We start from the raw sequence: 17,200 nt of genomic DNA on the forward strand, positions 1-17,200 counted from the left end.
TTCGTATCCTTTTTAAAGATTTAATATATAATTGACATTATGTGATTTGTCTTTGACTTACTTCACTCAGTATGACAATCTTTAGATCCATCCATGTTCCTGCAAATGGCATTATTTTGTTCTATTCTTATGGCTGAGTAGTATTTATTGTATGTATGTACCACATCTTCTTTAGCAGGAGGTAGTTTTTAAAAGCCCAGTCGGTCAATCTGCCACGTTTCCTCTTTGAGAGTCCTTGCAGTATTGTTATATCAAACCAACTAGACAAGCATTCCCAAACACTTAATTTTTGAAATCTTTTAAGCTGTGGACTGTGTACATGGGATTTGGCAATATTTCTCTTGTCTTAACAGTTATTTGTGAATGCTAAACTTTCACTCTATTTGGAACACGTCTCCTTTTTCACAACTTTAATTAAAAAAAAAAATTCCTTGCTAATTTCTTATAATAGTTGCAGATACAGGCTCTATCATGTTCTGTTACTTGACTCAGTTTCTGCTTGACAAAATAAGAAGGAACACTGGACTGGAAGTTTTAAGACCCAGGCTCTCCTTTCTCTTCTGTGACCACATCCTAGGAACAAGAAACTGCAGGGCCTTACCGTTTCCTAGTGTTCAGTGTAGGGCTGGGTCGTAGTGTCTCCCATGTCCTTTCTGACTCAAAGATTCTAGCAACCAAGTCCTACTAATTCATAATCTATCATCTTGCTATATACACACTAACAAAGTAGAGATCATTGAAGAAAATTACGTTAATCACAAGACTGAAGTACAATTAGCATACTAGTTGCTTGCCAATAAATGTCAAGAACCGGAAATAGTTTGTTCTCTAAATAATCTTCCTACCTAAATCTTCTTAGCCAAAGTTATTTGCTTTAAAACCTTCATTCTGTAGATAACATAAAAGGAAGGCTTTGATCCTGGTGCTATTCTCATCACAAATTTCAAATTAGTAAGCTTGGTTCTGAATCAAAGAGGTTTTGATTTGCCATTAGTGTATGTATCCTAGATTTTATGAATGTATATTCCTCTCCTCTCCTGTCTGACCTTGGACCCATGCACCAGCTTATTTTTTCCAATTGGTCAGGGATGCAAGAGGACTCTGGTCTTTGAGACTACTACACTTTAGCAAACAGAAAGCTAAAAAAAAAAAAAATCATTCTTGTGATCTTGTATTTTTCCAAGCCTGGGGACTGAGCTAGGCTGAAGCCCACCCCCAATGCCAGCTAAATCAGGACTCCTGGACCTTGAACTGTTACCTAAGCCCCTCTCCCCGCCCGCACCAGCTGCACTGATCATTCATAGTGACCCAGTTTCTTTTCTTATGTAAGCACCCTGCATCAAAGAACTGGAGGGAGAGTGCCGGCAGCAGGCAGCCTGTGCGGCCACGGGTGTGTTCTTGGAGATTCTGTGCATGCTCGGGAGGACGTCAAAATTCTGTCCTGTGTCCCAGGAATTCTGGTCACTAGCCTTTCCTTTCCTGCAACTTGATAGACACTAATTTCAAACATGTCTGATGTCTTTAGAGCCTTGACTTCTTAGAGGATCGTACAGAGAAAACCCAGTATGAAATGAAAAAGGAAAAAGGCGGATCCTCCTGTTTCTTTCTCATTTTCCTGAACTGTTTCTTTCTCATCATCTTTAAGTTACCGGGGTCATTTTTCTGTGTTAGGCTTTTTTTTTCAATTGGAGGATAATCACTTTACAATGTTGTATTGGCTTCTGCCATGCAACAAGGTGAATCAGCCATAAGTATACATCAGGCGTGTTATGTTCTGTCCAATGAGTCCTTAAGCCAGCAAAGTACGGGAATAATGGTCACAAACATGTATAGAGCAATCACTATCTTGGTGTCAGACTCTGCATGCTGTTTACATGTATTAACAGTTTCATGGAGTAGGTACTATTAGCATCTGCATTTCACAGAGGAGAGAACTGAGCCTCAGAGAGGTCCAGTATCTTGCTCAAGGTCACACTTAACTAGTGTGTGTCGAGCCAGAACACAGTCCGAGACAGAATAGCTTCAGGACTCAGAATTTCTGTCACTCTTTCTGGCTGCCTGGAATCTGTGGGGGTGGTTAAGGGGGGACTCTATTTCTCTGGGTACTCGGGAGGGAACTGGGTCTGGGATGCCCCAGGGAGGGGTGGGTAAGGAGGGGTGGATGGTGCTTGGCCAGGGGGTGGGGTGGGGGGAGGGCAGAGGAAGCACAGCTAATGAAGCAGGTCACTCTCAGAAGCCAGTGAAGGCTATGAGCCTTTCAGAGATGAAGCGGCATCTCGTATTTTAACCAACTGCAGTTTATGGACAAGCAGAAGGGAAGGAGAGGGTCCTGGTAGAGAGAAGGGGAAAGATGGAAGGAGGATCGAAAAGGGATGGAAGACAGAAGAGAAGGGGGAAAGGCAGGGAAAGATGCTGAGGAGTCAGGGAGAGGACCAGACAAAGGACTTGCTGGGAGGAGGTGGGAGGTGATAGAAGTGGGAGGAAAAGATGTGGATGGGAAGAAACCCTGCTGTAGTCCCATACGCTTCCTTAGCTAGGTCACGAGATCAGGAAAGGTGGGCCAGGTTGGGGACGAGTGGTCTGTACACAGTGGGGAAGGGGAGGAGCTTCTGCAGTCATGGGGGTGAGAGGGTTCCACCTGCATCTCAGCTTCCTTTTTGCGGGATGAAATTTCTCTTTGCACAGTGACCCTCCGCCCTGCCTTGCTCAGAGCTGGCCCTGGGAATATAAAAGAGTGGCGATTGGTTGCGCTGAGAGGGAAGGGGAAGGAAAGGAGGAGGGCTGGGATCCCCAGGGTGGGTGCAGGCCTCTTTCAAAGACACTTTTCAGGTCACCTTTGCCACAGTGCTGCTTTTCGGGTCCAGACCCTCGCAGGCCTTTCTCCCTTCCTTCCCCATCTCTCCTTGAGCTCTTCCCTTGGAATGCCAGGCAATTTTGAGTACCATATTTTGCTTTGGTTCCTCTCCCATGCTCTCTGAAGCCTCTGAAATGCAGACATACAGATTTTGGATCAAGGCCACCTGAAAGGATGCACTCTACAAGGTCACTCAGCTGTGCTGTGTGACGGTGTCCTGGGGCCGGGGTGTGGGAATGTGCCTGTCTGCTCTGTGAGGTACCCCTGCATCCTCGGGGGGACACCTAGGTTGGATATCGGAGCTGTGGGAAAGAAGCGAGTTCAGACTGATTCCAGGTTATGGCTGGTACCTGGTAGCCTCTGTGGACAACACAGAGGAGATGGTGGCAGATGTTGTCTTGCTGGAGAATCCCCAGCTCTGTGGGCCAAATGGTGCCTTTGCCCTGGTGGAGCGTACTTTCATCATACTGTCCAATTTGGGGTTATTGCTCATCCCACCTTCGGAGGAAGTGATAACGTGGGACCCGCCGACGGTCACCAGAGGACGACAGGCAGAGTGGGCTCTGAAGTCACGTAGATGTGTGTGTAAATCCACCTTCCACCCCTCACAGGCCAAATGACCACAATCATTTCACTTAAACTCTCCAAGATGAGAAGACCTGGGCTTTGTGATGTTAAGGTGTTTTTCCAAGGTCTCACAGCATTTGAAGCCAGGCTGTCTGACCCCAGAGCCTCTGCAGTGATAACAGGCTTGGTGTAGAGGTTATGTGAGTTTATAAGTGGACTGGACACTGTAGAACTTGGCCTGGGGTAAGTTCTCAGTGTGTGATGGTGAAGAGGAGGAGAATGGAAAGCCACTGACTGAGAGCTGTGTGTGATGCAGGCTGGTGATTGCGATGGGAGCCCAGGGCGCAGCACTAACCCTACCTGGGAGAGTTCATCAGATCCACCACCCTCACTTACAGACCAGGGTGCCGAGGCTTGGTCAGGTTGAATGTGCTAGTTACCAGCGGCCTGCCTGTGACCCGAACTGGCGCTCTAGCTGAGATGGCAGTGCTCCCACCCCAGGAGGGATGGGCGGACACAGGAGGCTGCCTCAACTCGGCTGCCTGACAATCTGAGTATGAGGCCGCTATGCATTTTACTCCAAATCCCCCTCCCCATCAAGTCTGAGCTGCTGTAACTCCATTGGATTCTCCTGCCCAAGCGCATCCCTGTCTCTGTGTTGTTCTCATCTCCCATACCCTTCCTCCTCCCTTGGTGACTTTTTTCATCTTCTCTTCACCTCATCTGTCGTCTTCATTCCTGGAAATGTCGTCACCACCATGCTCTCCAGACCTCCTTGGCTTGCGCTGCAGTGGCTCTCCTCTCTAGTCATCTCTGGCGTAGGCAGGCATCCCTTGGGATCATCATCATGCAGAGCTGGGGACTGGACCACCAGCCACAGAGGAATGCTGGCTCTGCAGTTTGGCCTCTTTGCCACTTGCTAACCATGCGGCCTTCAGCAAGTTATTTAACTTCTCTAAGCTTCATCTTGCTCTGCTGTGAAATGAAAAAATTCTCAGGACCTGTGCTGTCGCTTTGTTAGGAGGAACAAATACCATGAGGCGCACAAAGCATTTGGTGCTGTGTCTGGCCCCAAATGCATGCTCAGTACAAATTGGCAGGGAAAAAGAAATGCAAAAAGGCAAAACGGTTGTCATGTGATGCGCAGAGCAAATTTGCACTTGGCAACAGAGGGATGGTTGTCTGAGGAGGCCGTGAAAAGAAGAGAAGGGAAGCGAAGGCAAAGGAGAAAAGGAAAGATATTCCCATCTGAATGCAGAGTTCCAAAGAATAGCAAGGAGAGATAAGAAAGCCTTCCTCAGCGATCAGTGCAAAGAAATAGAGGGAAAGAACAGAATGGGAAAGACTAGAGATCTCTTCAAGAAAATTAGAGATACCAAGGGAATATTTCATGCAAAGATGGGCTCAATAAAGGACATAAATGGTATGGACCTAACAGAAGCAGAAGATATTAAGAAGAAGTGGCAAGAATATACAGAAGGACTGTACAAAAAAGATCTTCACGACCCAGATAATCACGATGGTGTGATCACTCACCTAGAGCCAGACATCCTGGAATGTGAAGTCAAGTGGGCCTTCGGAAGCATCACTATGAACAAAGCTAGTGATGGAATTCCAGTTGAGCTATTTCAAATCCTAAAAGATGATGCTGTGAAAGTGCTGCCCTCAATATGCCAGCAAATTTGGAAAACTCAGCAGTGGCCACAAGACTGGAAAAGGTCAGTTTCCATTCCAATCCCAAAGAAAGGTGATGCCAAAGAATGCTCAAACTACCACACAATTATGCTCATCTCACACACTAGCAAAGTAATGCTCAAAATTCTCCAAGCCAGGGTTCAATAGTATGTGAATCATGAACTTCCAGATGTTCAAGCTGGATTTAGAAAAGGCAGAGGAACCAGAGATCAAATTGCCAACATCCGTTGGATCATTGAAAAAGCAAGAGAATTCCAGAAAAACATCTACTTCTGCTTTATTGACTATGCCAAAGCCTTTGACTGTGTGGATCACCACAAACTGTGGAAAATTCTTCAAGAGATAGGAATACCAGACCACCTGACCTGTCTCCTGAGAAATCTGTATGTAGGTCAGGAAGCAACAGTTAGAACTGGACATGGATCAACAGACTGGTTCCAAATCAGGAAAGGAATACATCAAGGCTGTATATTGTCACCTTGCTTATTTAACTTATATACAGAGTACATGATGGGAAATGCCAGGCTGGATGAAGCACAAGCTGGAATCAAGATTGCCAGGAAAAATATCGATAACCTCAGATATGCAGAAGACACCACACTTATGGCAGAAAGCAAAGAAGAACTAAAGAGCCTCTTGATGAAAGTGAAAGAGGAGAGTGAAAAAGTTGGCTTAAAGCTCAACATTCAGAAAATTAAGGTCATGGCATCTTGTCCCATCACTTCATGGCAAATAGCTGGGGAAACAGTGGAAACAGTGACAGACTTTATTTTGGGGGGCTCCAAAATTACTGCAGATGGTGACTGCAGCCATGAAATTAAAAGATGCTTGCTCCTTGGAAGAAAATTTATGACCAACCTAGACAGCATATTTAAAAGCAGAGACATTACTTTGCCAATAAAGGCCTGTCTAGTCAAGGCTATGGTTTTTCCAGTAGTCATGTATGGATGTGAGAGTTGGATTTTAAAGAAAGCTGAGCGCCAAAGAATTGATGCTTTTGAACTATGATGTTGGAGAAGACTCTTGAGAGTCCCTTGGACTACAAGGAGATCCAACTAGTCCATCCTAAAGGAAATCAGTCCTAAATATCCATTGGAAGGACTGATGTTGAAGTTTAAACTCCAATACTTCGGCCACCTGATGCAAAGAACTGACTCATTTGAAAAGACCCTGATGCTGGGAAAGATTGAAGGCGGGAGGAGAAGGGGATGACAGAGGATGAGATGGTTGGATGGCATCACCGACTCAAAGGACATGAGTTTGAGTAAACTCTGGGAGTTGGTGATGGAAAAGGGAAGACTGGTGTGCTGCAGTCCATGGAGTCGCAAAGATTTGGACACGACTGAGCAACTGAACTAAACTGAACTGAGGGGTTATGTTAAAAATTCCTCCTCTTACTTAAAAAATAAATTTTTTTTTTAACCTTCTGCTTAGCCTCTTCCTTTTTAAATGTCCCAACTGCTGGTTCCTTCCTGTTCTCCAGGTTACACTTGCACCCTGGAGCTGATGCTCCCGTCCTTGAATGATGGGCACACCCCAAAACTAAAAGGTCTTACTCCTTTCCCAGTGCATCATAACCTTCTCCAGGAAGTGAGATCTATGTCTTCACAATGGTTTGCCTATCTCCTACCAGATGCCTATTCTTTTTTCCAAAGTGGCTGTTCTAAACTCTTTCTACTCTCATTGGCATTCCCACTTCAGCACACACTGCACTTGTAATTATTCAATTGATTATTTTGTTATTTATTTACTTATTTATTTTTGGCCACCCTGGGTCTTTGTTGCTCTGAGTGGGGGCTACTCTTTGTTGCAGTGCCCGGGCTTCTCACTGCAGTGGTTTCTCTTGTTGGAGAGCTTGGCCTCTGGAGTGCAGGCTTCAGTAGTTGCAGCGCACAGGCTTAGTTGCCCCAAGGCATGTGGAATTTTCCAGGACCAAGGATTGAACTCCTGTCCCCTGCATTGGCAGGCAGACTCTCAATCACTGGACCACCAGGGAAGGCCCTCAATTAATTATTTTAAATAATTGCTTACTGTCTGTTACACTAGACTAACTTGGAGTTCTGTGAGGTTGTGACTTTATCTGATTTGATTCTACCATATCTCCAAAATCTAGCATGTGAAGGCAGACGACCTGCAGGGCTTTCACCCCCAAATTAAGAATATCAAGGCTGTTCAAATTGATGCATCCCAAATATGTCCCTCTCTGAACTGTTTCTGTCTCCTTCAACCCCCACCCCTCTTTCTCTAAACTTTTGACTCTTACGAAGTCAAGTTCTTCCACTTCTTCTTGATCCTTCTCCTTCTCTAGAATTTGCCTTTACCAGATACTATGCTTTTCCCCTTTAATTGTTCTCTTCCCTTGCTATTCTTTCCCTTCTGCCTGCAAACACATCTGGAAAGATCCTGCTTTGCAGCCATATGGACAGTAGGGAAACTTGGCTGTTTTTACCATCTGTGTGACTGGAAAGTTTATCTGACTTCCATATGCTTTAGTGTCTTCTTGTGGAAAACTGAGAGTCGGTTATTTGTGCTATCTATGGATCAGCACTGCTGTGAAAGTACACTGAGCTGCTGTGTGTGAAATCTCTAGCTCAAAGCATGGTGTGGAGTAAATACATAAAACTCTCTGCCGCAGATCCTAGATAAATAAGTAAAAAACATATCTCCAGTTCCTACCACTTTTCCAGCTAACATCAGATAGGACCCCCTTCTGTATCCTGTGCCCAAACCACAGACTTCCCTGCATCCACACACATGTGTTTTTCTTTGTCTTGATCATGACATTGTTCTCTGGCCTTTCTCCTGCCTTCCTGGAGACAACATTTTATCAATTAAACACTTTCTTTAAAAAAATTATTTAGGTTGCATCAGATTTTAGTTGCAGCACATGGGATCTTCATTGTGGTATGCAGCCGTCTCCTTAGTTGCGACATGTGGAATCTTAGTTCCCTGACCAGGGGTCGAACCCATGTCCCCTGCACCGGAAGATGGCTTCTTAAACACTGGGCCATCAGGGAAGTCCCCTCAGTTAAACTCTTTCTTTTCGTTAGCTTCAATTCCTCCTGCTCAACAAGTATTTTCTGGCCAGATCAACATTTAATCATACCCAAGGCTATCTTGGAGAAAGAAATGGCAACCCACTCCAGTATTCTTGCCTAGGAAATCCCATGGACAGAGGAGCCTGGAGAGCTACAGTCCATGGGGGTCTCAAGAGTCAAACATGACTTAGCGACTAAACCACCACCAAGGCTATCTTACAAAAACCCCAACAGACACACACACACACACACACACACACACCCCAGAGCTCTTTCCTGATTTCCTGTTTCTCTCCAGCTCTGCTCTCTGATCTCTCTACTCCCTTTCTTGCAAGAAGCATCTAAGTTCATTGCTTCAACTTCCTCCCCTCTCACTCACCCCTGTGACTTACCACAATGTGACTAGAGCTCTCATCACACCGCTGGCACCCTTCCTGCCAATGGTTGCTGAATCTGGCTGCTGAGTCTAACAACCACTGCTTCTCAGACCCTATCAAGCTTGATCTCTGGGTAGCACTGGACACGGTGGCTACCTTCTCCCTGAAATGTTAACTCCTCAGGTCTTTTGCAGGACTGTGTCATACTTCTGTTACCAAGTGCAAATTTGCTCTGCGCATCACATGACAGGCCAATGAACCTGAGAGACAGGGTTGAGGCCAGGAAGAGACTGTAACTGGGGAGCGGGCTGACACAGAAGATGGCAGTCTAGCATCTCAAAATGACCATCTTGTGGGGGGGTGGTCTGGAAGCCAGGCTCTTTTATAGATCAGAGATGGGGGAGGTGAGGAAGCAAAGCAAAAGGTCCATTAATCTTGCAAACGTTTCCCAGAAATGCAAGCCTCAGGCAGGGGATGTGTTAATTTTTTCCTTCCTGCCATCCACAGGTGGACAAGGTTCTGAACAAAGGCACTTTAGTTTAAACAGTCAGGCAGAAGGGCAGGATTCTCCGAGGCAGGCCATTCTGTATATGATAATAAAAGCAGCAAAAAGCAAGTCAAAGAAACAGTTCCAACGTGGAGTCAGAACTGGCTTCTTCTCTGCAACACTTCTCTCTCTGGCTCTTTCACAGGCCTCTTGGTGCATGTGTATCTTCTAAGTAGCCTCAATAATTTTAGCATTATTATTAGTAGTAAACACTAGTCTTAACTACTTCTGGTTACTCTAATGACGTTTCTTAACTGTAGGCCTCTGCTTGTGTGACTTGCCTTTCCTGCCGGTCTCTTCTCCCTCTTCCCCTCCTGCTTTCACTTCTCTTCCTTCTCAGCTTCACTTCTCTGCTTAGAAGCTTATTCCTCCTGGAAGACTTCCCTCTTCTCCTCAGCTCTGGCACAGGCACCCTTTCTGGGTACTTTCACAGCAACCTACGCTTTCCCTATCATATCACTTATCATCTATACCATAATTACCATAATTATGTTATCTTGGCTCAAATTGCTCTTTTACTGGAAGTTCTGTGATCACTTAACTGTGTCTGTTTTCTGCCCAGGCTCCTAGCAGAATGCCTGGGTCGCATAATGGGTGCAAGAATAAATGAATGAATGAGTAAAGATGGCGTCACTGCTGTGTTAGAGTGGAAGTTAACCTGTCTTATATTTTTTAGTGCTGCGTGTTATTACCTGTGTGAACTCAGTCTAGCCCCTTCTCTAAGCATCCATTTCCTCATCGGTAAAGTGCAGAGACGTAAAACAATGATCCTGACAGTACTTTGCTAGTGTTATCTCCTTTAATCCACACAAAGACCCAGCAAAGCTGAGCTCTGATGCAAAGAGATAAGGTCTGTACCTTGGGTAGCCTGAGGCCAGACAGCTTCCTTGGGAGGGTGATTCTCACTGATACCATTGAGGAAGGCAGAGAGGTAATTTTCTTTATCTCTGCTTGCTCACCAGCACCTGTTCTTGCTTGATGAAAAGCAAAACAAAATCTAACACAAGCAACAAACTTTTCAATTCAAAGAATTTAGCCTCTTCTGGTTTAAAAACAACAGGCTCTTGAGAGCGTAGCATTGACAAATATACGCTCCCATATGTAAAACAGCTGGAAGGAACTTGCTGTATAGCCCAGGGTGCTCTGTGATGACCTAGAGGGGTGGGATGGGAGTGGGATGGGAAGGAGGTTCAGGAGGGAGGGAACTTAGGTATACATATAGCCGATCCACTTCAGTAGATAGTAGCAACTAACACAACGTTGTAAAACAATTATACTCCAATTAAAAAGAAGAAAAACACCCAGGCCCTTCCTAGTCACTCTTCTGAGTCTCTTCACATTTGCTCCTTTAGATCGATGCAGTGTTTTAGGGTCCCCCCAACTTTTTCCTTCTGTACCCTGACCACAGTGGGAAGGCACAAGAGCAGGGCCTCCGGCCTGCGTCCTCCCCATGTCATGGATAGTGTCCCTGGCTCTGGTCACATGTGGATTGGTCTCTGCTCCGAGGTCACTTTGCTGGAGCAGACCCCAACCCCCACCCCTTGCCTCTCACGGGCACTGAGTCCCCTCAGGCTCCCACGGCGGCAGGTGGGTGTGGAAACCTCTTGACCTCCTCTTTAAGACCTTGGAGGAGACAGGATGTGGCAAAAAGAGCACCCACAAGAGATATTATGGACAAGAATTTTATGATTTGTCCTCTAACATATCCCAAGGCTTTGAATGGTTCTTTGTACATAAGTAGGTTTTTAAAAAAATTGTTGAGTTGAATGAATGTTTTTCAGACTCTCTCTCTCTGCCTAATCATCACCAGGCCACTGTTTCACGCACACTTTGATCCTCAGTTTATCTCGCATTTCTATTCTCTCCTCTCAGGATTTTGAACCCAAGGCAGGGACAACGGTGAGTGAAGCTCTGAGCAGGCCTCTCATATGAATCTAAACTGTGTTACTCCCCTCCTGCCTGGCATGGCAACAGTTTTATTTCCATCCTGCCTGAGGCAAAACAACCTTATAATCTGCTTTCTCCAGTCTCCTTGTCTTACTGTAAAGGTGACCGCGTGTCCTGGTTTTTGCCTATGGTGGTCATGGTTTATGCCTGTTCTTCCTGTGTAATTAACAGAAGTGGTCCCCTTCACTCTCAGAAATGTCCTGGCTAGGGTGATAAATGTCATGGCCAACCCTACCTTTGTTAAACACTTTAAGCTCATGCCCCCAAACTTAGATTTCTTTGTGATTTAAGGTTTAGGTTTGGGAGTTTCATTGAAACCCCTTTCTCTCCCAAGTTCCTGGCTCTTAAAATTAAAAGTCTTGGTTTTTATAACTATGATTTTAATGTGGGCATTAAATAAAAATAAAAATGTTTCAGGAAAGTAAAACAAACATTTAAATATGTCACCCATGTGGCTGGTGCCACCGGTCCATGGAATGAAGCTGGGCAGTGCCCAATCCTTGTACATATGCATGGACCTAGGCTGCTCAGGGGAGTCCATGGGTACCAGAGGGGGAAGAGGGTGTGAAATGAACTGGGAGATTGCGAGTGGTATACACATACTACTATGTATAAAACAGGACTTCTCTGGTGGCTCAGGGGTAAAGAATCTGCCTACCAATGCAGGAGACGTAGGAGATGTGGGTTCGATCCCTGAGTTGGAAAGATCCCCTGGAGAAGGCAGTGGCAACCCACTCCAGTATTCTTGAGTCTGAGAAATCGCATGGACACAGGATCCTAATGGCTACAGTCTGTGGGGTCGCAGAGTTTGACACAGTTTAGTGACTAAACAACAACATATGTAAAATAGATAACTAATGAGAACAGATTGTATAGCACTGAAACTTCTACTCAGTGCTCTGTGGTGACCTAAATGGGAAGAAAATCCAAGGAAGAGGGGGTATATGTATATGTGCGGCTGATTCATTTTGCTGTACAGCAGAAACTAACACAGCCTTGTAAAGCAACTATACTCCAACAAAAAACAAACCAACAAAAATACTAAAAACTAAAAAAAAAGAGTGAATAAAAAAACCTGTTAACATATTGTCCTTCTAGTAAATTTTAGAAAAGAAATGAAACATTATAGGCAGAGTCATTTTTTACGAAATGCAGTCACTCCTTTATTTTCAGTTGTATCTGCCTTTTCTCTGGGAACAGTTGGTAGAAAGCTATAGGTCTTATTTGATTTGAGGAGTGTCTGTTAAGGGTTAGGATACTTTATAAAAACTCTTTTAAGATAAAAACATCAGCCGAATGCATAGGCTGTCAATGAATGTTGTTTCTTCTGCCAAATCTGTGTGATAACCCTGCTCATCTTATTCTGATCAGAAGCTCCATTTGGCAATATGCATGACATTCATTAAGAAAAATGAAAGGATGTGTTAATCATTAAACCATTTGGTAGAAAAATTATAATTGCTCTTAATTAAAACATATAATCTGATAGGCAAGCTCTTTTAAAATAAAGGATCCACGGAATTAATCATTAAAATATGGTACCTCAAAAGTTTTTTAAAAGAGGCTGAGAACCCCTTCCATTTAATAGGATGGTTTTACTGACTACATGGCAGTGGGGTGTTTACTTTCAGACATTTTTCTGATATTAGTAAAGGATTTGCCCTGAGGCATTCACACACACCCGACCCACCCAATCTGTCTTGTGACAGATTGTTTTTTTCAGGTTGGTTGATTTGGATTGGGTGAGAACGAATTCCATATATTACTTTGGCCTCATTAGAAACAGACTCACCAGTAGACCCAGGGGACAGCCAACTCTGCATTAGGGGACAGGCAGTGACTCCTGAGGGCTGATTAGAAGTGACCAGGCCTTCCCAGAGTCATTATTCCTGTGGCGTCCTAATCATTTCTCCAGAACATCCCTGTGATCCTCTAATGAGGAGCACGGCTCACCTCTGAGGGTACCTGTGTGTTTAAGAGAAGAGAATCCTCAAGAGGATGTGGAGGAGGATCAATGGGGGCTGGACAGTGGCCTAATTAGGGCCACTCTTGCATTCTGACCACCTTTCTTTCTTTCTTCTACAGTTCCTGAACTTAAGCCTCTTCCTGTTTCTCTTCCTTTCCACACCCTTCCACATCCACAGATGGAGTGGCTGCCTTCCGCGCCTTCCTGAAGACGGAGTTCAGTGAAGAGAACCTGGAGTTCTGGCTGGCCTGTGAGGAGTTCAAGAAGACCAGATCAACCACCAAACTGGTCTCCAAGGCCCATAGAATCTTTGAGGAGTTTGTGGACGTGCAGGCTCCGCGGGAGGTGTGTTGGCGGTGGGGTCTTGTCAGACCTCCATCCATAGCCCTCTCTCTTTGAAGGGGTTTGAGCCAGGTTTGACGAGGACTTTCTTCTGAACTGAACCTCACTGCTCTGATGGCTCTTGAAAAAGGGATCACTTTTAAGGTGCAGAGCCCAGGGATTCTATAAAAAGGAGCTCTATTAGGAGTATTTTAGCTGTCTGTCAGTTAAATATGTGCCAGCAGGAACTGTGTTTCTATAGGGATTCTGCAAGATAGATGCCAATAAATCCGTGTTAGTTTTCCTAGAGGAAGGCAGCACAGCTTGATGGAACGAGCATGTACTTTGGAATCCTGTTGCAACATCAGCTTTACCACTTACTTGCTGTGTGATCTTGGTCAACTTACCTTGTTTCTCTGAATCACATTTTCCCCAGTGTAAAAGGGTATAATGTCACCTACCTTTCAAGACCACTATGAGTATTAGGGGTCAAACACCTAGCCAATATTTGCCATTGCTTAGTAATGAGTAATTACAGTCACTTATATTATTTTATGGTCACTTATTGTAATTACTTATAATAGTAATATGAATTTCTATGTACTGCTATTCTGAGTTATAAAACAGGTTTTTACCTGGGAGGGTTTTATAGAAGAAAAATATTTGCTGTCTATGAATTTAGATGCATTATGTATGTAGAACTCTTCAATTATGCTTTGACTTGGGACTCAGGAGACCTTTGGCCAATGGCCAGAATACAGCAGGCTTCTTATAAATGTTGGTTGGATGAGAGATGTACATTCTTAACATATTCTTTCTCCCCAGGGCATTTGTTTCCGTAGTAGCTGAGAAAGGACAAATGGGCAAGTTTACTTTAGGGAATCCACATTAATGCTAGTCTCTGGTTTAACTTTTGGCCTGACATTGGGAAGACCTCTGGATTGAGGGTTGAGTAACTTGGGTTTTTTTACCTTGACTGTTACTAACTTTCCATAGTACATTAGACCAGCTTTTTTTCTTTTTTTAAGATTACACACTAAATTTTAATAGCAACAGGGAATACAAGTGGGGAGGTGAGTGGGAAAGGGGAGTGCTCAGTCGCTCAGTTACGTGCAACTCTTTGTGACCCCATGGGCTGTAGTTAGCCCACCAGGCTCCTCTCCAGTGGAATTTTCCAGGCAAGAATACTGGAGTGGGCTGCCATGTCCTACTCCATAGACCAGCTTTTTGATATCTCATTTCTTCAGTATCGTTATAAATTGGGATGAAGAATATCTGGTCTTCAGACCTTACAGGACTCTTCCTGGGATCAAACGGGATGACTTTCATGAAAGCAGTTTGAAAAGCATGAATAACCTTAACATATTTAAGATGCTGTCATGAATAATTATTAAGTAGGACCAGCTGCCAGGTGCCTTGGCCCTCGTGGGCCTGTGACGATGTTTTCTGCTTGTGTCTCCAGGTAAACATAGACTTCCAGACCCGAGAAGCCACGAGGAAGAACATGCAAGAGCCATCTCTGACTTGTTTTGATCAAGCCCAGGGCAAAGTACACAGTCTCATGGAGAAAGACTCTTACCCCCGGTTCCTGAGGTCCAAAATGTACTTAGATTTGCTGTCCCAAAGCCAGAGGCGGCTCAGTTAGAACTCAGATGGGGACTCTTGGAGATCACCGGCTCCCCCCTTCCCTTGCTGCCAAGACCATATTCTAATGTGAAGTGTCATAGGTGTTCAAAAGCAGTGGCGATTGGGTTGGGAGGCCAGGAGTGAGGAACGGATGAAGGGCCATTCCAAAGTCTGATCCAGCCGCCAGAGCTCGGACTCTAACCTATCCCATTTACCCATGTTTGTGTTTTGGTTAGTGGTAGTACCTTGTCACCCTTCTCTGGGTTGGCAACTTGCCCTTCATAAGGCCTTGGGTCATCTGCACCCAGAAGGGAGATTTGCTGTGCTGGGCTAATCTGTAAATAACGCAAATGCAATTTCCATCACTTCCACACGCTCCTCATTTAGGATTCCCGACTCTTGAACTTGTCCTAGACCCCCGTGAGGCAGGCCTAGAAGACTCTGGATCACATTTGTGATTTGCTGTCATGATGTACTGGCCAGTCCCGGGTGCTGAGACCTCAGTGGTATCTGGGGTTTTCAGCACTGCTGCTGAGAGGTAGCCTCTGAGGAAAGGGACAAACTCCATGAAGTTGGCTATTTCTTCCATTTCCATAGGACCAGTATGAAAGGCCATGATCACTGCCCATCTCAACCTAGGAAATTCACAAGACTCCTATACACTTGCAAATCCAGGAAGGATCTTGGGAGACATCCTTCATCATTTCTGATGTAGAGCCGCTATTGAGAAATAGACAGCTTGCAAGTCTTCCTCAGTTCTACCAAGAAGTTTTCCAGAAGTTGAATGAGCAGGGAATGTAGTGCCAGTAGACTTTTGGGCAGCGGGGCACCATATAACCTCTCTGTTGCTTAATGTACACTCTGCCCTCACCTCCCTGTGGCATCACACATCAAAGATCTCATAGAATGATGGACAGCTTGGTAAAGGGAGGTGAATTACCCTAGCATGGACAGCTCTCATGTGCCTAATACTTTCCCTATCTCTCCCTCTTCCCCCCCTCCATGCAGGTCATGTAATTCTGGTGGGGGAGAATGGGAACTTAGGCTGTAACTCTCTTTCCAGCTTGCTTCCTGGGAGCATACTTTCTTAGAAAGGTCCCTCTCATGAGGGCCATCTTGGCTGATCAGCAGCTTCCTTCTTGATGTTTTGGGATTGAACATGGAAGTGAAAGTGAGGCTGAGAAGATCACTGTGAACATCTGGTTTATGGAGAACCTTCCTTCAAGATGACTTCATGGTACCCCAGCGCTGCTCTTGGAAGTACATCAGGAAACTCTTCCTTGGATGGTGAGTGAGATGCAGGAAACCTTTTTCCAGCTGCCCAGGAAGAAGCTGACTTTGGCCCAAGACTGTGGTGCCAGGGAGATGAAGCCTCAGCAGAGAGACCAGAAAGTGGGAGAGGAGCCTGGGAGATGCTAGTCTCCTAGTAGACTGAATCAGAGAGAACAGGCTGGAGGTCAGTCGGGGTGATTGACAGCCAATGGATTTGGATTCACTGCAGATTTCCAAAGCTTTCAGCTGGACTAAATGAAGCTACACAGGTGTGGGTTCTGCAGTGCAGGTGACTGAGGCCTTGGTGGAAGCTGTCTCCTCCTGGCGGAAGGATGGGCCTCTTTAAATGTGAGGGTGTTCCACGTTTGTGTTCTCATCCAGCAGCTTCATGAATCTCTTCCTTCCTCGGCTACAGCTACAACGGGCCAAGAAGGCTCTTGAGTCCCACTGGCTATTAGGGTCTGCTGCCGGGCTGTGTATCTATGAGCATTTGTGAGTGAGGGTTGATGTGTCTGTATAAACCATCAAGGAGAGAGAGAACACGGGACTCCTGAAGAGACCTGTGGAATTTCACGTTCAAGAACTCTGCAGCCTCATGTGGGTGTTCCTAGTTAGATCGGGTAGTATTCCCCCGTCCCCTCTGGTGAAAAACCATCCTTAGCTTACGCTGCCAGAATTAATTTAATGATCAAATTCTTGAACAGGGTATTTCCAACATTGTTTACATACGAAACGTGCATCTGCTGCCAACTCTACTGTCGAATACGAAGGGCATGTAAATTGGAACAGCACAGATTTATGGAAACTTGAAACGTTCTAAGAGGGGCCTTTTTACCACTTCCGCTGTCCCCAGAAGAAAAGTCTGAACAGGAGCGTTGTGCGGGGGCCTCATTTGGAGCCTAGAGTTCTTGCCTAACTATTGTTGGAAGGAAGGCAGCAGATAGTGGTGTCATGGTGCCCGGTGACTTCCTCCCACGATGGGGAGGTGTG

General features: G+C 45.2%; 1 protein-coding gene across 1 annotated transcript in view; it reads left to right on the forward strand.

Annotated features, from left to right (window-relative positions):
• Positions 1-15,302, forward strand: part of RGS8 (regulator of G protein signaling 8) — a 29,047-nt gene extending 13,745 nt beyond the window's left edge. The window contains exons 7-8 of the mRNA XM_081492550.1: positions 13,170-13,336; positions 14,775-15,302. Coding sequence (XP_081348676.1) covers positions 13,170-13,336; positions 14,775-14,957 — 350 coding nt within the window. The 3' untranslated portion in view covers positions 14,958-15,302. The remainder of the gene's footprint in view (positions 1-13,169; positions 13,337-14,774) is intronic.
• Positions 15,303-17,200: the final 1,898 nt, after the last annotated feature.

The sequence above is a fragment of the Giraffa tippelskirchi genome, chromosome 5 (genome assembly GCF_054371585.1).
Source record: "Giraffa tippelskirchi isolate mGirTip1 chromosome 5, T2T-mGirTip1v1.2.pri, whole genome shotgun sequence".
Taxonomy (NCBI): Eukaryota; Metazoa; Chordata; class Mammalia; order Artiodactyla; family Giraffidae; genus Giraffa; species Giraffa tippelskirchi.